General features: G+C 36.0%; 1 protein-coding gene and 2 long non-coding RNA genes across 9 annotated transcripts; all 3 read left to right on the top strand.

The window, feature by feature from the left end:
* Positions 1–5,812: 5,812 nt before the first annotated feature.
* On the top strand, positions 5,813–9,820 carry LOC133706479 (uncharacterized). Of its 7 annotated transcripts, none has more exons than XR_009844567.1 (10): positions 5,813–5,997; positions 6,147–6,417; positions 6,632–6,715; positions 7,414–7,464; positions 7,827–8,099; positions 8,395–8,581; positions 8,859–8,889; positions 9,026–9,099; positions 9,207–9,263; positions 9,658–9,820. It is a non-coding gene; the product is annotated as an uncharacterized LOC133706479 (long non-coding RNA). The 7 variants fall into 7 exon arrangements; XR_009844569.1 differs by having other exon boundaries at positions 9,002–9,099; XR_009844570.1 differs by having other exon boundaries at positions 8,683–8,889.
* Positions 9,821–18,079: 8,259 nt separating this feature from the next.
* Positions 18,080–19,659, top strand: LOC133744651 (long-chain-alcohol oxidase FAO4A-like). The gene is made up of 3 exons (XM_062172722.1): positions 18,080–18,163; positions 18,393–18,662; positions 18,802–19,659. Exons 1-3 carry the CDS (start codon positions 18,080–18,082, stop codon positions 19,657–19,659), a joined length of 1,212 nt encoding a protein of 403 aa, XP_062028706.1.
* A 675-nt stretch (positions 19,660–20,334) lies between these two features.
* LOC133742193 (uncharacterized) lies at positions 20,335–21,797 on the top strand. The gene is made up of 4 exons (XR_009862411.1): positions 20,335–20,491; positions 20,628–20,701; positions 20,843–20,941; positions 21,097–21,797. It is a non-coding gene; the product is annotated as an uncharacterized LOC133742193 (long non-coding RNA).
* Positions 21,798–22,361: the final 564 nt, after the last annotated feature.

The following is a 22,361-nucleotide window of genomic DNA, read 5'->3' as shown; positions in this document are numbered from 1 at the left end:
GTTGCAAGGTTGAGCGTGGTGTAGCTTTGCACTTACCATCCTCATGGAAAATCATATTACAATCTTTGCATAAGCCCACCAAGTTTTCAAAAAAGAAAGCAATTTCTTCAACAATACCTAGTGCCAATTTTTTTTTTTTTCAGAAAAAAAAAAAAAAAAAAAAAAGGCTTGTTGAGGGCATGAGCAACACAGACACGAATGGCTCCTTTCTAGTTGAACAGCTTTTCATCCATATCCAAATACCTTCCAGCAACTATGTCTGCAGCTTTGATGGTTTCCGACTCCTCCAAGGTAGGAGGGATGTTACTAATACGCACCCAGAACAAGGGTGAAGCCGTATCAATGGTGTGCAATGGATCTAATCCATTATAGTCTTGAATAACCATAGGTGCACGGTTTAAATACCATGGTCCTCCCCATAGCACCCGATTCCGATCTCGCTTGAGATCGAAAGGAAAACAAAATTCTTTTGGGGCCTTTCCTGAACCCTAAATTTGCCATCCAAGACCCATAAACGTCGGAACTGACGCGTGAGATCCTGCAGTTCAAAAGGTTTCGGAGTCAAAGGCCGAGCCAAAAGGAAAGATTGCGATGGACGTCAAGTTGTTTCAGCAGAAACGCATGAGATATCAAGAACATCATCAACGGCCAGTGCCATGGACGCAGCAAAACTGGCAGTGACTTCTTCAGTGGCAGACATGGTGGAAACTTGACAAAAGATGTGCATATCGGCACCGGGATCACCGATTTAGGGTTAGGGTTTTTGTTCGCTTCAGAGCGGCTGCGCGATGGTAATTTGCTCTCAAAGCCGATAAACACATATATAGTTTCAATTAATTTGATTACTATATATCCCAACGACATCATCTGAAGATATTTGAGCTGCTCCATTGCCAAACTCCAAGTTTTTGTAAGATATCTTGTCTTTTCTAGCAACCTACATAATTTTTGTAGGTAAATAATAGGATGAAAAGTTTGACATCATCTATATATGGGTCTCGAAACTCACATAATGATGAACCAAATAAACAGTTCAACTAATTATCATTTGCTTTTTAATTATTAAAAAAGTGTATTTGAGGTTTAATAAGTAAGAGATATCTAAATACCACAATTTATAAAAAATAAAAAATTAAAATAAATAAACGGTTTTTTTTTTTTTTTTCTGATGCGAGGGAAATAAATTACGTGTCTTGGTGAAAGAAAATCCATAATTAACATCTGAGGCTTTGGATTGATCGCCAATGCATGATTGCTTAGTTTTAGGCAGACATAGACCAAGTGTCAATGACTGACTATTTTGAAAAGTTAGAATAAAAATGGAAAAGAACAAGCCACATTTAATAATTGGCAGGTACTGCGAATTAATTGATGAGCTGGGTAGGTTTATTGAATCGTTTCCATTCTTTTGAATGCTTTTCTGGTTGCATGCCCTCCTATTTTTGACACTTGACACAGAGGTCACAAGCACACACCACTCACTGCTCCATCTCATCGTTACGATTTGGTTCGGTCAACCCCTTCACGCTCTCTCTCTCTCTCTCTCTCTCTCTCTCTCTCTCTCTCAAATTTTGAAAACAAGTATGAAGGTAGCTTAGTCTGTGACTCTCACAAAAAAGATCGTACGTTTTCACAAAGCAGCTATGAAGCAAAGTGAAAATGAAAAACATGCAGAAGATATTGAGCTTGGTGGCGTTGATGCAAAGCAGATTGTTGGAGGATTTGTGTACCCAAACTCTCTCTCGTCCCGTGAAATGGAGTCGCTCACTGCCCTTTGTGACACCATCTTGCCCTCTATAGACGTCTCCGGTGACGCAAGCACTTGCACCGATGAGTCCTTGATCACGTTTTACCGGACATCAGCGTCCATGGCAGGAACACCGGATCGAGTAAGTAAATCTCGATCGTCTTTACTTGGTGCATGGTTGTTACTTGTTGGTATTGTTGTTATTGAAGGAATTGTGTCCTAAAACAATCATTTTGATGTAATTATTATTGTAATTATTATTAATCAAAAGGGCAAGTTTATTGTTCATTGCTTATATTTAATATTTGATTGAACAAGGTCCAAGGAATATGAGTTAAAGAGAAAGTAATCTAAAGAGTTAGATGTGTGAGACCTTTACTCTTTCACACTCTTATCCTAAAAGGTTCATAGTCATAGGATTATCACTTGGACATTGATAATCCGGAAAGACTAGCACATACTATGTATGCTCAATATGGAGGATGATATGTCTCTTGTCATTTGTGTAGAGACACTAATACAAGTATGTGGGTGCTCTTAACTTAAAGAGTACACTGAACGCGGTCATTAGAGTTCTTGTATGGAGTCTTACTTACATGTCAAACTTGAACTCTAAATTGCAATAATACAAATTAGTCCTTTGACCTGAGACACCATAGTTGTCTTATGAGTGAATGGATTATCTCTTGATGATGCAATAATATTGTGTCCCTTAATGGATATAATAGATGCATTCATTGGTATAATCAATTCGGTCATGTAGACATGTGAGTGTACAACAAGGAATCTCTATCCTTAAGTAAATAAGGTGTATGTTCAAAGATGTGATTCAATGAGTCTTTGGCCAAAGCATTGAATGAGATTTAAAAAGGAGTTTTTAATCATATTCTAAGAATCACATAAGAATGAAAATCACATTAGGGGATTGACATATCAATTCCATACCCCGATGATGTGATTTAGAACATCGTGTTAGAGAAGGACCGTATTGTATTGTAATTCCAATTGAATAGGTTCTTTGTCATTCTACATTAACTAGGGTAGTCATGATATGTTGCAAGACGTCACTCATGACTTGTGAAGTCCCCGAGGATTAATAAACATTTATTATCCTAATAACAAGGGAGAATCAAAAATGGAGTTTTTGATTCGTAAACAAAATAGAATGGTTTCTATAAACTTCACTGCCTTGTTAATTAGAACCTAAGAGATCGCACACCATATAAGTGGATCCTTGAGATTGTATATGAAGAAGATTAAACAAGAGTTGGTTATGAGCAAATAATTAATTAGATTTATTATTTGAACATAATTAGAATTTTCGGGTAAAACCGAACCTATTGGGCCTAAACGATTGTCGGATTTTGGTGTGGACTTGGGCTTCACTAAATGAGATTTAAATGAAAGCCCAAGACACATTTTTAGTGCCCAATAACATGTATGGACCAGCCAAAATATTGGCTTTATGAAAGTCAATATTTTCTTTTAGTAATTGGAGTTATTTCCAATTATATAAAAGTGAAAGCATAGACATAATAATGGAAGGATCTCTACACCATTATTTTCAGATTAGAGAGAGAGAAAGAGAGTTCTCTCTTGGTCCATTTTTCAGAAATTAAAGGAAAGAAGAACACTTGCATAATTTCTTCTTTTCTTTCATCTTTCTTCATCTCTTGATTCACTTGGTGAAGATCCTTAGAGGCCATATATTTTTGTGGCTTTACTTGTTACATCAAGGAGAATATTACAAGTACAAGGAGTACAAGAAGGAGTTCTTAATTCAAGGTGCTTCAAGGTGGAGGAAACACACACAAGGAGAGATCAAGGAGAGGAACTTTGGTGGTTCACTTGGATCGGATTAAAATCACGCTCCAAGGGTGAGTAGAACATAAACTCCCTCTTTGTTCTTCCTTACTATGCATGCTATGTTTATATACATATCACAATAAGCCAAGATCATGGGTTAAAGGAATGGATTTTATGTTTAGTTAGTAGTTTAATGGTTAAACTAATTCCGCACTAATTAAAAAGTTTTGAAATCCATCCATTCCTTCAATTGGTATCAGAGCCATTGGCTTAATTTTGGTATGTTATAAACATGGCTAAGTATGTTGGTTGATGTGATTTTCTTAAGCTTAGAGTAATATGTAATTTAGATCATAAAATATGCTTTATCATAAAAGTTATGAAGCATGTGATGCAAGGTAGATTTTATGATAGCAAGAAAAGTTTCTAGAAATTACATGTTAGAAGTGGTTTAAGTTTTATGAAACTTTGATGCATATAAGAATGTATTAAGGGGTTCTATATGTTTCTTAATTAAGGTGTTAATCTTATAAACATGTTGGATTATATATGCTTTAGGGTATGCATGATTTTTGGCTTCAAAGATGAAGTAAACAAGTGTTCAATGGAAGAACACAAAGCTGAAATTTTATTTCCAGCTTTGGAACATGTCTAATCTAGTTATGAACTAGCTAATTTTTCATGGTGTTTGTTTTTCACTTTTGATCAATAAATTCATGAATTCAAATTTACCTAATAGTTAATGATGACATAAAATCATTTCCATGTTTCCCTCACCAAAAGGTTGGTAGAGTTAGTCATCTTTACTATTAGTTTCTCTAAATTACTCACCAAAAGTTGGAATGAGATAAAAGACATGTCTCCCGAAATTATGAGATAAAAGACATGTCTCCCTAAATCACTCACCAAAAGTTGGTGAATCATGATGTAAAACATCATCCCCTAAATCACTCACCAAAAGTTGGTGATGCATGATGTAAAACATCATCCCCTAAATCACTCATCAAAAGTGATGTGAGACATCATCCCCTAAATTACTCACCAAAAGTTAGTGATGCATGATGTAAGACATCATCATCCCCTAAATCACTCAACTAATTTACTTGCTGTACATACCACATATATTACATACCGCCAAGCATAATCAACGACCTCATAGGTGGGCCCCACGACATGGCTAGCCCCGCCTATGGCATGCATCCGGTAGGCCGACACCCGAGCTACTTTGTCATGGTGGAGATCGGCCGGTATCTAGTTGGGAGGCCACCCTCCCATGCTCCCCAAGAGGCTTCAAGAGAAGCAATATGTACATTGTATCCCACATCGGAAATATAGAATAGATGGGGACTTCCCTTAGCTATAAAGGGAAGTCCTCCCCTTCTTGGAAAGGATGGATCCATGATCCCCTCACTTGTATCACTATCAAAGGCTACTTGGCCTCACTACATAGTAAAATATCTAAGTGGACGTAGCCTTGCCTCAAGGGCAAGGTGAACCACTATACATGCTTGTGTCCCTCTCTCTCTCTCCCTCTCATGATCCACACTTAGTCTCGTTCCGGATTCTTCAACAGAAACACTTGCATTAAATTAAAGTAATTTAGTGGTTAACTTATTTTGATTGAGTTAATTATGCTTGTTTAATTAACCTTATTAATCTTGGTTAATTAAAGGATGATTATGGACTATGGCCAAATATAATTGAGCATGTGATTGGCCGACTATTCATTTTGAATGAATGTGGTTATGTAATTAAAGTAGTTAATTCATTTGGGTTATGTAATTAAAGTAGTTAATTCATTTGGTTGTGTAACTAAGTAGCTTATTTAATTTATTCAAGTTTGATTAAATTAAATGGGAGCTTGTATGCCCCTCATTTACTCTTGTAATCAAAGATAGAGGCACATGAGGATGATCCAAAGAAGAAGTTTGAAGTCATCTAGCCTTGAAAGGAGTTCAAGTGCAAAGTGTACGTAATAGCTTAGCTTAGTTATTTAATTTTCGTAATCGTTACGCGTAATTAAAATCAACCACCCAAACATGACCTTGATCCAACATATTGGCTCATGTTGGATCAAACAACAAGTCCATAATCATCCTATGTGACCTATTATAATTGTATGTTCATTGCACACTACTACAAAAACCACATATAAGGACACTCAATAAGGACACGTTTTTGTCAACGTGTCCTAATAAGTTTATGAGGACGACCAGAAAAAAAACAGGAGCAAAACTTCTCCAAACTTTCGCTGCCCCGCCAAAATTTTTTTGCCAAAAGTTAAATCTCCCACTTTTTTTTCCCACACCAATTCGCACTTTAGGTTGGCCGATAAAATTGGCCTCTATGATTTTAGTTGACCCCTCCCTCTCTCTCTCTCTCTCTCTCTCCATCTTTTCCTCGTCGAACAAATTGCAGATCTGATTCTTTAGCTCACCGGATGGGTAATTCTCTCTCCTTATCGATCTGTCTATAGCTTTTTCTTCTTGTCAGATCTGTATGCTCTATCCAGATCGGAATAAGATTCATAATCCTTAATTATCTGGATGAGATCATATATGTTTAATTTTTGTTTTCGTCTACTCTTCCGCAGATGCCAAGCCCAAACCCTCTCATCCTTTCTCAATGCCGTCCCCGCCGCCCCTAGATACCTCCGCGATTGAGTAGCTCTATCGCCGCCAGTCCTGCAACCACGCGTGCCTCGCAGCACCACCCGCCCAGCGACCACGCGAACGACGAGTTGTGCGTCGCGCACATGATTGGGAACCTTTGCCGCGCCACAGCTTTCCATTAAGCCCTTCATCAATAGCAGAGCCTCCGGTATGCTCGCTACTTGTGTCACCCAACCCATCGATATGATCAAGGTGAGTGTTGAAATTCATCAAGATTGTAATTTTTGTGAGATTTGGATTGGACCCATGATTACAACTCGGGTCTTTGAGCTTAAAGTTGGTTTCTTTTGATGGGTTTCAGATCTATGATTTATGGGTCTATTTCGGATTTTGATTGGTTTAGTGGTGTAATGGGATTGATAGTTTAATGGGTTTTTGACTTTTTGTTGTGTTGGTTTTGGCGTAGGTGAGAATTCAATTGGGTCAAGGATCAGCTGGACAAGTTACCAGGACCATGATCAAGGAGGAGGGTTTCGGTTCATTGTATAAGGTATGCTTATTTGAGTTTTTGATTCATGATTTAGTTGATTTAGTGCTGGATGTGTTTGATGAGGAATTTTTATCTGTTTGAGGTCTCGCATCAAGGAGTGCTTAAAGTAACGATCTTAATTTAGCTTTGAATTTGTAGCAGTGAAGTTACTTGTAGGAATTGGGAATGATTTAGATTCTTCATGCCAAATCAGAAATGTATTCCTTTCCAATAAAATGGGGACTTTTAGATTGGTAAAGGTTACTGTGGGTACGTATCTATTTCCTTGGGTCTTATGCTTTCTAAATGCTTTACTGTTGATTGTGTCTGAAAGATTCAATTTGGCTTGTTTGAGCTTAAGATTCAATTAGCCTTGGGCATGTGGTGTTGTTTGTTGGGCAAAATGTCAGCATAAAGTTTACTGAAATTTCAAATTAATTGGACTTGATTAGACACTAGGTGAAAATTATTTTTAGCTTTATGAACATTATTTGGTCCATTAGCTTAATAAGGCCATTCTCTCAGGTTGGATTTTTGTCTATTTTTTCCCCATTATGTTCAGTTTTGCTGGTCATATTGTTCTTGATGCATGTACAGAATCATTAATTGTATATGAAAACTGAGTCTGTTTGATCTCTGTCTTATTTCTTGTGTGTTGAGTTGTATCTTTATTTGCAATCATGGTGTTTCTGATGAATTGTTAAGTCCTTCAAATACAGGTGCTTTTGTAGAGCATCGTCCCAGACTTATACTCAGGTTAATAATCCAAGGTATGCTTTTGCCTTCTGCAGCTGCATTTTTCAATTCTATTCTTATGTATAATCATATGATATATTCTCAAAAAAATTAAATAAAAAACTGATAATATATATATATATATATATATATATATGTGTGTGTGTGTGTGTGTGTGTGTGTGAATGCTAGTAGGTCAGATTATTCTATGCATCATATGTCAGATTTAACTTTTTTCTTCTTTATTAATCTTAATTCCTTCTATGGAGAATGTGAACTTAACATAAAAGTTGATTATCTACGAGTGATTATTTAGCTTATTTGTCTTGCATTAAATTAAAGTTTCCATCTTTCACGGCTAGTACCCTTTCATTGATTTAAAGTTCTCATCTTTCAGAATTGTTCGTATAAAATAGAGTAGTAGTGCTTGCCATGAGCTTTATAGTGGAGCTCCCAAGCTAGATGTCACTCCGAAGTTTTTAATGATGGATTCCTCTTCTGGTAACCACAAAACTGAAAAGGGAGGAACCTCGACTTCAAGTGTTCCTGCTAATGGGGATATGTTTGGACGAGTTGTAAGTGGTACTGGTGAGACTGAAGGTAAGGAATACATATCATGCCAATCAGATATGTGTTCCTTTCCAGTAATCCAATTGATTGTTTGGAGTGGGTAGGTTGTCTCTAACTTGTTTGATTTGATTGTTTTCTCAAAACCAAAAACCCTAAAATTGTTTTCTTGCTTATTTCTTTTGTTTCTGTTTTCGCAAGTTTCAAGGAACACTTCAGTAGAATCTCTTAATAATTTCTTGTTGTCTTCGGGTGTAAATCATATTCAAAGAACATAACCCTGCATCAGTTGTGTCGTAAGTTCATATTATTTCTAAGCATGTATTATTGATGCTTGTAATAAATGTGGATACGAGTCCAGAATGAGGAATGCCTTAACTATTTAGTTTTAACCTCAGAATTATAACAAAGAGAAGAGGCAAGGTCTTGTGGAGTTTCTTACACCTGAAGAGGCTTTGGTTGTCATTTGATGGCAGTTCATTCTTTGGTTCTATGAGTGAGACCCCAAATTTCAGAGTTTTGGGTGAAAAAGAAGGGCCTTGTTACAGTTGGCATTGGTGGTCCAAACGGTTCTGGTAAAACATGGTAGGTGCACAGTTTTCTCCAGACGAAAAGCATTTGCTGCTTCTGTTTGTTCAATTGTTAATCTTATTATAATTTTTGATGTCCTGTTTTTGACTATCAAGAAAAGAAACTCGTTGGTTCAAAATTACACTCTTTGCTGGATATTCGAGTTGCAGTGGTATCTTATTCATTACATGCCACATTTTGTTCCTTTTAATTTCTTAACATTTCACTTTTGAGTTATGGAGGTGAGACACATTCTGCTTATTTTGTTGTGTCTTTCTTCTTTGATATGCAGGTTGGGGCTTCTTTGCTTCGCTTTATCAAAGGTAAAAGGGTACAGAGTTCAGCATGTAAATATTTTTTGATAGTATATTGCACCATTACTTTCTCATATTTTTTGAAACATACCAAATGCTTATACCATGACCTTCTGAACAGTCCTTCCTATTATTTATCAATTAGTGACTTGCAAAGGGAAGGGTTATATCAGTGGTTGCTTCGAATATAGCTATTTGTTCAGATATATATAGCTCATGGTTAGTAGCACTTGTTCTCAATGAGTTTATGTTTTTGGGATTATATAAATGAACTAAGAATCAATGCTGAATGCAATTACATCCTTTGTTTACATATGTGCTTGCAGGAAATGAAAAACCAAGGCTTTTGAATAGAAGATGAGTAGATACTTAAAGCCTTGAAGGTCTGGTTCATTCTCCTTTTTTTTTTTTTTCTTTCTCCCCTTGAATAATTAAGTAGCTACTTCTCCGTAGTGTACCAATGTCTAAGAGGTTAGTTTTCGATGATTCTTGTTTGATGTTTGTGTAGAAGTAAGTGGTTGCCAATATGAAAACCATAATTGCAAGGGAGGCTAAAATTTTTCCTTTTACTGCAAGTTCTATACCTATAGGCTTTGTGTAATATGCTTCCTTGTGCCAGCTCTACGTGTTTCCAAGTTTGCTGTATGTTGCAGCTAGATCTAGTTTCTTAAATTTTTATTTATTTGAACCTTCCATGCTCTCTGAATGATATTGCAGCTGTTTTAGGTAGCATTTACAGGTAATATAAGATGTTCTTACTTTCTCCTTCCTCTTCAGGTTGTGATTGGAGATATTGGGAATCAGATTAAGCAACTATAAACCTACAAGGTGCAGTAGATTGAATTACTTGACTAGAATTGTTGAATTGTAATTTGTTACACTTTAGAAATTTTTTTGTATATGTATGGATATGATATTCTAATTCAGTTAATATTGCATTTGGTGGTGTATTTTGAGCTATGTATAATTGGAGGAAGATTACTATTATTATTATTATTTTTTTTTTTTTTTTGGATTCTTTACAAGTTTTAAAGACACTTTTTTAACGTCCTCTATTACATTCAATGACATTGTGTTTGAGTATACATGACTCTTTTTAAGTGTCTTGTTTTAGTTTTAAGGACACGTATGAGTGTATTTTTTTGTGTCCTCTCATGGATTTAAGGACACCATTTCTAGAGTTTTTAGGACACAGTTTGTGTGTCCTAGTATAGAAAAGAGGACACATATTAGATAATATGAGGATGCAGTTTAGGTGTCCTCTTATGGATTCAAGGACACCATGTCAAGAGCTATTAGGACACACAAACTGTGTCCTCGTACAGATAAGAGGACACATTTTCAGTGTCCTTGTTTCGGACTTACTATGACTCCCGGATAGAGGACTCTTTAAAAAAAGAGTCCTTGTATGTCTTTAAGGACTCTGTTTCAATGTCCTTAAATGGTGTTTTTCTAGTAGTGGCACTTGATTAAGTAATTTTATATTTCCCAGGATTCCATTTGAAAAATGTTTTTGATGAAATCAAATTGTTTTTCTGAAAACAATTAGTGGGAGTATTTTATTATAGATCAAGTATAATGAATGTGTGATTGCAATAGGATCAAAGCAAATGCAATGTGATTGTTATTAATAAGATTATTAAAGATGAGACCTTAAAATTCCCTCAAAGTGATATTAAGTTGAAAAACGAAGAAGTCATTATGAATGCTTCTTTGTGGCCTTCCAACATTGTAATCTCCTAGTAGATGTTCTTGCATGTGAATATCATTCCGAACGGAGGTATTTCTTGCTAGGAGCATTAAAGAGAGGTTATTCAACATTTGATGTTGTAAGGTAGGGACAAATCTTGGTCAATATTCTATTATGATGAGATTTAATTTTTGATCGCTATACTTACATGAGATGTTGGGTATAGCTTAACTAGAGTAATTTATCAATATCCTATTATGGTGAGACTTAATTACTTTAGAGGCCAAAGTTATGGATATTCACATTTGATGTGATTGGATAAGAGTATCCTCTCATGGAAATTAAGTTGACTTATAGTTCTATTATGATGCGGTTGGCTTAATGAAAATGAGTCTTCCATACTCACTAAGAGTTTTAATTTATACTCTCGAATTCCTTTGAGGGATTTGGAATTTGTTAAAATAGTGAGAGGGTGCCATTTGATTCTTAAGACCCGAGTCACTTGGTTTTAAAATCAATCTCACTTCTTTTATTTTATGTTATGTAGACTGCAATATGTCAGGACATCCTATCACCAAAATTCTCAATGAAAATCGTCTTGAGGGCCCAAACTTCAATGACTGGCTCCGCAATTTGAAAATTGTATTGACATTCGATAAGATCGCTTATGTCTTACAAAATGCACCCCCTCACACTCTTTTGGCTCAAGATGCAACCGATGAGCAACGTGTTGCTTATCAAAAGCATAAGGATGATGACACTCAAGCTAAATGTGTTATGCTTGCATCCATGAACTCACAACTTCAGAAGCAACATGAGAATATGGATAGCGCCAGTTCTATATTACTTCATCTCACTGAATTGTTTGGTGAGAGAAATAGAAATGTGCGCTTCACAGTAGTCAATGAGCTTGTTAAGACAAAGCATGTGAGGGGTGCACCTGTTCGATCATCAACATGGTCTAAAAATGATAGGCCTTATTGAGCAAATTCAAGACCTTGGATTTGCACTTGATGCGGAGCTAGCTCAAGATCTTCTTCTTTCCTCCCTAGATGATTCATTTTCTCAGTTCATAATGAACTATAATATGCAACAAATGGATCATACTCTTTCTGATCTTCTCAATATGCTGGTAACAGCTGAGAAGCAAATTAAGAAAGAGAGTGGGAGTGCGGCTATTATCGCTTCTTCTTCATCCAGTAAGTCCAAATGTAAAGGCAAAGGGAAGAAGAAACAAGTGATAAAGCCTAAGGGAGTAGTCCAAAAGAAGAAGAAGAAGGAACAAAAGGAACCAAAAGGTATTTGTTTCTTTTGCAACAAAGATGGGCACTGGAAGAGGAATTGCAAAGCTTATCTTGCATCCTTGAAGAACAAGTCTTCAACAGAAGGTATGATCAATGTGATTGAATCAATATTTACAGTTAATAATACTTCCACTTGGATAATTGATTCAGGTGCATCCCACCATGTTTGCACTTCGTTGCAGGACCTAGTGGGAGCAAGGAAGCTTAAAGCTGGAGAAATTTCCCTACGTGTAGGAAATGGCACAAGAGTTGATGCCAAAGCCGTGGGGACTTATATTTTGAAGTTACCATCAGGAGATACATTGGAGTTAAATAATTGTCTTTATCTTCCTATATGTATAAAGAACCTTATCTCCATCTCCATGCTTTTGAAGGATGGTTATAGAGTAGTTTTTGATAAACTAAGTGGTTTTGTATCTATTAATGAACGCATGATATGTCATGCTAATATTATTGATGGTCTCTTTCATCTAGCTTTAGATGGTAGTATTAACTGTATGAAGGAAAATGCTTTGGGATCTAAGAGAACTCGAGAAACGGTTAACCCCATTAAGATGTGGCACCTTAAGCTTGGTCATATTAGCCAAGATAGAATTCACAAATTATCCAAAAATGGATATTTAGAGTCGTTAGGATCTGATCCTATGCCTACTTGTGAGTCTTGTCTAAAAGGAAAAATGACTAAGTCACATTATGGTGGACAAAGAACAAGAGTTAAAGAACTCTTAGGCCTAATACATACCGATGTATGTGGTCCCATGTCCACTATTAGTAAAGGTGGATTCTCATACTTCATAACCTTTACCGATGACTACTCTCGGTTTGGTTATATATACCTTATGAAGCACAAATCTGAAGCCTTTGAAAAGTTCAAAGAATTTAAGAATGAAGTTGAGAAACAAACCGACAGAAGTATTAAGGCTCTAAGATCTGATCGAGGAGGCGAATACTTAAGCAATGAGTTTATTGATTATCTCAAACAAGAAGGCATTGTTTCTTCATTAGCTCCTCCTGGAACACCACAACTCAATGGTGTCTCTGAAAGGAGAAATCGAACTTTGTTAGACATGGTTCGTTCCATGATGAGCTATACTGATTTACCTATATCCTTTTGGGGATATGCACTTCAAACAACAATTTATTTGTTGAATAAAGTGCCTTCCAAGTCTGTCCCTCTTACACCATATGAGATGTGGCATGGGAAGAAACCAAGTCTCAATCATATTAAGATTTGGGGTTGTCCAGCTTATGTCAAAAGACTAGAAGCAGGCAAGCTTGAAGCTAGATCAAGCAAGTGTTTATTTGTGGGATATCCTAAAGATAGTTTAGGATATTATTTCTATCAACCTGAAGAACAAAAGGTGTTTGTTAGCAGGAATGCCACTTTCCTTGAAAGGGACTACGTCCTTGATGGAAATGTTGAGCAAATGGTAGAACTCAAGGAAGTGTCCAACCAGCCACAAACTAACACTTCATTTCCCGTTGAACAACTTCCTGAACCAACTATAACACAAACTCCAAGAATATCTAGTAGGATCCGGATACCTCCCAAGAGGTATGGTTTGTGTCATGAAAGCCTTGGGGAGTTAAATCTCCTTGGTGACAATGAAAAACTGCATGATCCTTCTAGTTATAATGAAGCAATGTCAAACGTTGACTCAAAGAAATGGCAAGAAGCCATGGAATCCGAGATTGACTCTATGTATACCAATCAAGTCTGGACTCTCGTTGACCCTCCACCTGGTATTAGACCAATTGGAAACAAATGGGTCTTCAAGAAAAAGATAGGCTCAGATGGTAAAATAGAAACCTACAAAGCTAGGTTGGTGGCAAAGGGCTATAAGCAAAGAGAGGGCATTGACTATGAAGATGTGTTCTCTCCTGTTGCCACGGTTAAATCTATTCGGATATAAGCAAGCTTCAAGGAGTTGGAACATCCGTTTTGATGATGCAGTCAAATCTTTTGGTTTCACACAAAACATGGATGAACCTTGTGTTTACAAGAAGGTCAGTGGGAGTGCTGTTGTGTTCCTTGTACTTTATGTAGATGACATCCTACTCTTTGGGAACGATGTAGGAATGTTATCTTCAATTAAAGTTTGGTTGTCCAAGACCTTCCTTATGAAGGATCTTGGAGAAGCTGCCTATGTACTAGGAATAAAGATCTATAGAGACAGATCAAAAAGATTAATTGGATTATCTCAATCCTTGTACATAGACAAAGTGCTGAATAGATTTCACATGGAACAATCTAGGAAGGGTTTTCTGCTTGTCAGACATGGCATTCACCTTTCTAAGAAAATGTGCCCACAAACGATTGAGGAAGTGCAGAAGATGAGCAAGATCCCATATGCATCTGCAATAGGGAGCCTCATGTATGCGATGCTATGCACAAGACCTGATATCAGTTATGGCGTAAGCATAACTAGTCGATATCAGTTCAATCCAGGTTTAGAACATTGGAATGCTGTTAAGAATATCCTTAAGTACTTGAGAAGGACTAAAGATTTATTCCTCGTTTATGGAGGTGGTGATTTGCAATCAGAGTTGCAAGTGGAAGCATACACAGACTCAGATTTTCAATCTGATGTGAATGACAGAAAATCCACATCAGGGTTTGTCTTCACCTTGAATGGAGGTGCAGTAAATTGGAGAAGCTGCAAACAAAGTGTTACTGCAGATTCCACTACTGAGGCAGAATACATTGCAGCTGCAGAGGCTGCAAAGGAAGCAGTTTGGATGAAAAAGTTCATCTCTGAACTTGATGTTGTTCCTACCATTGAGTCACCGATTCCACTTTTCTGTGACAACAATGGGGCAATTGCTCAAGCGAAGGAACCAAGGTCTCATCAAAAATCCAAACACATCGAAAGACGTTTCCATATCATAAGGGAGATTGTTAATCGTGGAGACGTTAACATTCTCAAAGTAGCATCTATTGATAACATATCAGATCCATTCACTAAGCCTTTATCACAAGCAAAGCTAGAACAACATCTTGAGAAAATGGGTGTACGTTTCATGGATGATTGGGTTTAGTACAAGTGGGAGATTGAAGGAATTGTGTCCTAAAACAATCATTTTGATGTAATTATTATTGTAATTATTATTAATCAAAAGGGCAAGTTTATTGTTCATTGCTTATATTTAATATTTGATTGAACAAGGTCCAAGGAATATGAGTTAAAGAGAAAGTAATCTAAAGAGTTAGATGTGTGAGACCTTTACTCTTTCACACTCTTATCCTAAAAGGTTCCTAGTCATAGGATTATCACTTGGACATTGATAATCCGGAAAGACTAGCACATACTATGTATGCTCAATATGGAGGATGATATGTCTCTTGTCATTTGTGTAGAGACACTAATACAAGTATGTGGGTGCTCTTAACTTAAAGAGTACACTGAACGCGATCATTAGAGTTCTTGTATGGAGTCTTACTTACATGTCAAACTTGAACTCTAAATTGCAATAATACAAATTAGTCCTTTGACCTGAGACACCATAGTTGTCTTATGAGTGAATGGATTATCTCTTGATGATGCAATAATATTGTGTCCCTTAATGGATATAATAGATGCATTCATTGGTATAATCAATTCGGTCATGTAGACATGTGAGTGTACAACAAGGAATCTCTATCCTTAAGTAAATAAGGTGTATGTTCAAAGATGTGATTCAATGAGTCTTTGGCCAAAGCATTGAATGAGATTTAAAAAGGAGTTTTTAATCATATTCTAAGAATCACATAAGAATGAAAATCACATTAGGGGATTGACATATCAATTCCATACCCCGATGATGTGATTTAGAACATCGTGTTAGAGAAGGACCGTATTGTATTGTAATTCCAATTGAATAGGTTCTTTGTCATTCTACATTAACTAGGGTAGTCATGATATGTTGCAAGACGTCACTCATGACTTGTGAAGTCCCCGAGGATTAATAAACATTTATTATCCTAATAACAAGGGAGAATCAAAAATGGAGTTTTTGATTCGTAAACAAAATAGAATGGTTTCTATAAACTTCACTGCCTTGTTAATTAGAACCAAAGAGATCGCACACCATATAAGTGGATCCTTGAGATTGTATATGAAGAAGATTAAACAAGAGTTGGTTATGAGCAAATAATTAATTAGATTTATTATTTGAACATAATTAGAATTTTCGGGTAAAACCGAACCTATTGGGCCTAAACGATTGTCGGATTTTGGTGTGGACTTGGGCTTCACTAAATGAGATTTAAATGAAAGCCCAAGACACATTTTTAGTGCCCAATAACATGTATGGACCAGCCAAAATATTGGCTTTATGAAAGTCAATATTTTCTTTTAGTAATTGGAGTTATTTCCAATTATATAAAAGTGAAAGCATAGACATAATAATGGAAGGATCTCTACACCATTATTTTCAGATTAGAGAGAGAGAAAGAGAGTTCTCTCTTGGTCCATTTTTCAGAAATTAAAGGAAAGAAGAACACTTGCATAATTTCTTCTTTTCTTTCATCTTTCTTCATCTCTTGATTCACTTGGTGAAGATCCTTAGAGGCCATATATTTTTGTGGCTTTACTTGTTACATCAAGGAGAATATTACAAGCACAAGGAGTACAAGAAGGAGTTCTTAATTCAAGGTGCTTCAAGGTGGAGGAAACACACACAAGGAGAGATCAAGGAGAGGAACTTTGGTGGTTCACTTGGATCGGATTAAAATCACGCTCCAAGGGTGAGTAGAACATAAACTCCCTCTTTGTTCTTCCTTACTATGCATGCTATGTTTATATACATATCACAATAAGCCAAGATCATGGGTTAAAGGAATGGATTTTATGTTTAGTTAGTAGTTTAATGGTTAAACTAATTCCGCACTAATTAAAAAGTTTTGAAATCCATCCATTCCTTCAGTTATTGATCTACATGTTTCCCATGTTCTTGTAAGTAACCTGTAAATGGATCGGATTTTGATCCAGATCCGGATCCGCTCCGGATTCATGGTTATTAGACGGGTTTGGATTTAAAAATTAGATATGTTGCTCCGTTAATGATCCGGATCCGTTAATCTGTTTATTTAACAGATGAAATATGGATATATTTTTTTAAAAAAATAAAGTATAAAATATTAAAAGTACTTTGGAAATTTAATATTTTTTTTAATACTTTGGAAATTTAATATTTTGGTTACCTTAGTTTATAACTAGCAGGACCCACCCACTATGTGTGTGTGGAGAGAAGTTAAAGGTAGTGAAAAAACTTTCTGTACAAACTACCACATTTTTTGCTTTTTTAATTTTTTTTCTTCTATTTTGCAATTTATCATAATATTCTTATTGATCAATTATATTTCATAGTTTTTTAATATATAAATATTAAATTGGTAAAAAAAATTCAGTTTTGGAGAGCAAGCTCTTTTCTCTTAATAATAGTATAGATTTTAGGGAATATTTTGATAATGTAATTCAACTTTTAGCGATACTCTTCATGTTGTTTTAATATTTTATTAATGTTTTTATGAGGTATCATGATTAAAATTTAATATTACTATTTAAAAAACTATTTGTAATAAACGGATCGGATTAGCGGATCGGGTTTCCTTTAATCCGGCCAATACGGATTTGGATTGAGCTATTAACGATCCGCTAGATTAACAGAGCGGGTAAGGTTGAAATTTTTTATTACTAAACAAATTCAGATCTAGGTCAATCCGCTCAAAATCCGGTCTATTTACAGGTCAACTTGTAAGTTGCATGCTCAGTATTACTGTTGAAACTTGCATTTAGCAGATAAAATTTTTGTTAGGAGTTGGGAACTGTGAATTAGTGTGTGAATATCATATATAATTGTCTCATCTGGATAAGTCATTGTTCATAATGAGGTTTTTTTTTATTTTTCTTGTTTTTGGTTTTTGAGCCAAAAAGAAGTAGGATTTGGAACCTTAATTACGATATATAGTAAGCAATTTTACGCCCCAGGTTGTTTCCCTGGGATCGTCGTTCTTTGTATTGGCCTATGGCCCCTCTTTTTCTTTTAGTATACAAGTTAATTTACCAAAAAAAAAATTAATTTACCAAAAAAAAAAATACATCATCAATAAAATCAAGAACAAAAGTGAACCACATGCAAAGAGTTAATTAACTAGAATCTATAGCTCACCCAGCTATCCTAATATCCTATGTACTATCTGATTAACCTGACCACTAGTACGAGCATGACACACAAAGACCTGTTAAGTCGGAATTATTTCAAGGTCTATAAAGATGCTCTACCACAATTATGTCGCCAAACTGAACTGGTAAAGTAGTGATCAATCAAAGTAGGAGGCAGAAGACCGGCCTGAACTCTCAGTAAGTAGTGTTAGAGCTAATGCAATGTGAAATAGACGGGGCTCTTAACCATGAATGATCCAAACATATTTCTTTACTTATGTTGATAAATTTTTTGATTACCTGCTGTTCTAGCTATGTTACTTACTAATCATCTAGTTATAGCTAATTAAGTCTTACTCAAAAATCTATTTGCAGCTAGGGGGTTTGATTAGTGAGAGGCTAGAGCATCCAATGAAGTGGTTGATGCGATTATCATTATGGCTCTTGTCAACATGGATAGGAACCTTCATATTATGTGGAAGAGGCAGCTTGTCAACCCAATTTCCCTACTTTCAGAGTTTTGCCCAAGTTTCTCAGCAGAAACGAGAACAGATAGTGGTGTCATGGTCTCTCAGTTACTTTCATCTCCGTCGGATGTTCTTCAAGACCATCAAGCTTCTCACTCTCCTCGTCTTCTTCACTCAAGTAAAATATACATATTCTTATTCCACTTTCCTCGCCTCCTTGCATTAGAAAAGAATATAGAAAAAGCTATATATAACATACATAGAATTCATTAGTAACAAAGTTACAATGCTGACACTAAGGATTCTCGTAACTACAGGTGGATGAGAATGATGAGAACCTATCTTGGAAAGCAATTGGCTACACGGGACCTGATCCAGATATCCTTAACAAAACCAATCTATCAACAGCATCAACAAGAAACGGATATGAAAGACCAGACACTGAAGAACAAGAATATCAAAGAGATTACAAAGAAGAATTCTTTGGACCTCTTTACCATGGCATCATCAATTTGAGCAAACCAAAGGATGTAGTTGCCAATAGTCTAATGAGATTTGGAATTCCAGTCTCCGTTATTTACTCGCCAAAAACATCCTCCGACCCCTCTTTAATTTTCCGATGCGATGCTGTAGTAATTGGTTCAGGCTCTGGCGGTGGTGTTGTTGCTGGCGTTCTGGCCAAGGCTGGTTACAAAGTGATCGTTTTGGACAAGGGAGACTATCATGCCAGGAAGAACCTTACACTTCTTGAAGGACCCACAATGGATCAAATGTACCTATCAGGAGGTTTGGTTGCAACTGATGATATGGGGGTTTTACTACTTGCTGGCTCCACTGTTGGTGGAGGCTCTACAATCAACTGGTCAGCCTCAATTCGAACACCTCAGCATGTAATTAGCGAATGGTGCAGTCACCATCGGCTAGAACTGTTCAACAGTCAACTATATCAAGAAGCCATGGATATTGTCTGCCAACGAATGGGAGTTCAATCTGACATACATGAAGAAGGATTCAACAATGCTGTTTTGAGAAGAGGGTGCCAAGAATTGGGGTATCCTGTACATAATGTTCCTCGAAACGCAGGACCAGATCACTATTGTGGTTGGTGCTGCCTCGGCTGCAAGGATGGAAGCAAAAAGGGTACATCAGAGACATGGCTGGTCGACTTACACTAGTACAAAATTGAAAATAGACAGCGTTACCTAGATAACGGTTTAATAAAAAACGTTGTGGTTTTTTTTTTTTACAACGGTATAGTTGAAACCGTTATCAGTAGATATTAAAAAAGTGTTGGTCCCTTGGTTAGAAGTTTTCTCATTTAACTTATACAACAGTATTGTCGAAACCGTTATCTATAGATATTAAAAAAGTGTTGGTCCCTTGGTTAGAAATTTTCTCATTTAACTTATACAACGGTGTGGTAGAAACCGTTATCTATAGATAGTAACAAAGCGTTGGTCCCTTGGTTAGAAATTTATAAATTTAATTTATACAACGGTACAGTTAAAACCGTTATCAATCTACATATATCAAAAGTGTTGCTTGTCCTTTTTTAAATTTTGTTTATTTAAAAGATTTTATTTTAATTCATCAAAGCTAGGAAGTGAGAAACAATATTCCAAGCTTGTCCTGTTGCGTTTAATTTGCTTAATTATAAGCCGGGCCTTTTGATCCACCAAAAAAGAAAAAATAAGGCATAAGCAAGCAAATCGTTAATAACTTTAAAATTTTAAGAATCCCGCTCGGTCAGTTTTAGCTAAATTCTAATTTCCCACCAAATATTGACATCCTTTTCTGAAAAGATAAAAACTAACGCCAACAGTGGGCAAAAAAGTAACGTCTGGATCAGTTTCAGCTTTTTCCTAATATCAAAAACTGATTTGCAGTTTCCTCTCCCACGTTTTCTAATCCGTGCAAAAGAGTTCTCCTCTTTCCTATGGAATCACCGCTCACGATCATATACTTCAATTGAAAAAGAAGTTCACCGGCCAACAGAATACTTAAAAGGTATGGTTTTGATTTTGATGAGGGTTCCACTTTTTTCCCCTTCTTGGCTCAGTTTTCCAATACATGGGCTCAATCACGCTCACTTTTAGTAAGATTTCTATCGAATTTTTCTTTTGTTCAATTGGCTGTTGTGCAGAATTTTTGGGCTTGCTGTTTTAATGGGTGATGCTGCTTCGTATGCAAAGAAGAATTTGTCTTTTAACACAGAAGGTAATCACCAACAAGAAGGCATTGCATGCTTTTTTCCATCTTATTTTGGTTTTCTGCTTTGTCAAACATCGAAGTTGAGAAAATTTGTGAATGAAAATGATGTACTCTCATTTTGTATTTTTTTCTTTTTCTTTTTGAAAGCAAAACCAGAGAGCAATTCAATTTCATTGGTTCCCCAGACTAAATTTCAAAGGTCAAGGGAAGTGCATGATCAAGACATAGGAGAAGTCGGTTAGAGAGGTAGGATGACAATGCAGAGATCGGTGAATTTGTTGTTTCCTATACTAGAACTTTGTACTGTAGTCCAATTAGTTGTTTGCTGCATTTAGTTTCTATTGTTTGGTTTGGGATTTTGGATAACACCTATTATTGAGTAGTCTGTGGTGATTTTATAGGGGGCTAGATTTGCAGAAGCTGTACAGAAGTTGGGAAGATAATCCGGGCGTTGGTTTTATTGCATTGAAGGTAATAGTGTTTCTTTTTCTCCCCGTTGCCACTAATTTGGTTCTTTAACATCAGCTACTATTCTTTTGTCCCATGCTGAAGCTGATATTGCTTGGTTTTGATTACACAAGTGGTGACTTACAAAGATTGATTTTAACTTACAAAGATTGGTTTTGATTACACAAGTGGTGACTTACAAAGATTGGTTTTGACTTACACAAGTGGTGACTTACAAAGATTGCTTGGTTTTCACAGCTTTTATCTTTGTTGCGTTGCATAATTAGTGATAGTGACATACTTGAATGTGCAAATTTCCAAATATACAATGACGTAGAAGCTTTGTAAATCAAAAAGAAAAAAATGGCAGTATACTTTTACTGAGAAATGGACTGTCCTAGTTCCCTAGATTGCTAATATGATATAGTTCGATCAATTCGCAGTAAAGCTATATATATATATTGTACGACTTTTTGCACACATACATCAAACATTTCTTACTCCACCAATCTATATTTGGTCTAAAGTTTCAACAGTGTTGGACCCTAATTGCTGTGGCTCTAGAGTACCCTTATTCCAAAGCAATCCTTTCAATTAAAGTAACTTTTGACATCACTAAATTTGTTATCATCAACAATACGACCTTACCTTTATCATCTGCGCGCATATCTCAACTGTTATTTTGACCTTACACTCGAAATAACTGTTGAATATATGAGACTGATTTGAAGATTAAAAGCATAAGCTCGTTCTCACATTAACAAAGAGTGACAACCAAAGCATGCCCTAAGTAAATCTAACATATATATAAACTGATCATGTGATAAAAGCATTGGAATCGAATCACAATTCTATAATCCAGCCATCATATTATATGCACATTTCAAAAACTACATATAATCCAAAATTTTCCATTTTGGCGAATGAAAGTTAGGAGAAACTAACTCACAGAGTCAGCTGCACAATTATGCAATTTGATCTGAGTGTTGCAGGGTCAAAATAAGCAGAGCAGTTGTCAACGTTTAGTCACAACAGGAAACGAAACTTGTCGCTCAAAACAATCACTCGCAAATACAGAGTCAAGGTGAGCCAGTATCTAATGAAGGCTTTTCAATTATTAACCATGAGAAAAGTAGCTTCAAATCTGTTCAATCAACTTGACTTTTGTACTCCTCTTATGAATGTAGACAAGACTTAAAAAACAGAGATACTCAAATAA

The sequence above is a fragment of the Rosa rugosa genome, chromosome 4 (assembly GCF_958449725.1).
Source record: "Rosa rugosa chromosome 4, drRosRugo1.1, whole genome shotgun sequence".
NCBI lineage: Eukaryota > Viridiplantae > Streptophyta > Magnoliopsida > Rosales > Rosaceae > Rosa > Rosa rugosa.
This window is presented reverse-complemented; position numbering and strand designations above follow the sequence as displayed.

What these genes read in the sequence shown, in the direction of transcription:
- LOC133744651 (XM_062172722.1), top strand. Translation starts at nt 18,080, where the DNA reads ATGACACACAAAGACCTGTTAAGTCGGAATTATTTCAAGGTCTATAAA. An exon ending in TATGTCGCCAAACTGAACTG is followed by an intron (nt 18,164 to 18,392) that starts GTAAAGTAGTGA and finishes ATCTATTTGCAG; the next exon opens with CTAGGGGGTTTGATTAGTGA. An exon ending in TCCTCGTCTTCTTCACTCAA is followed by an intron (nt 18,663 to 18,801) that starts GTAAAATATACA and finishes TCGTAACTACAG; the next exon opens with GTGGATGAGAATGATGAGAA.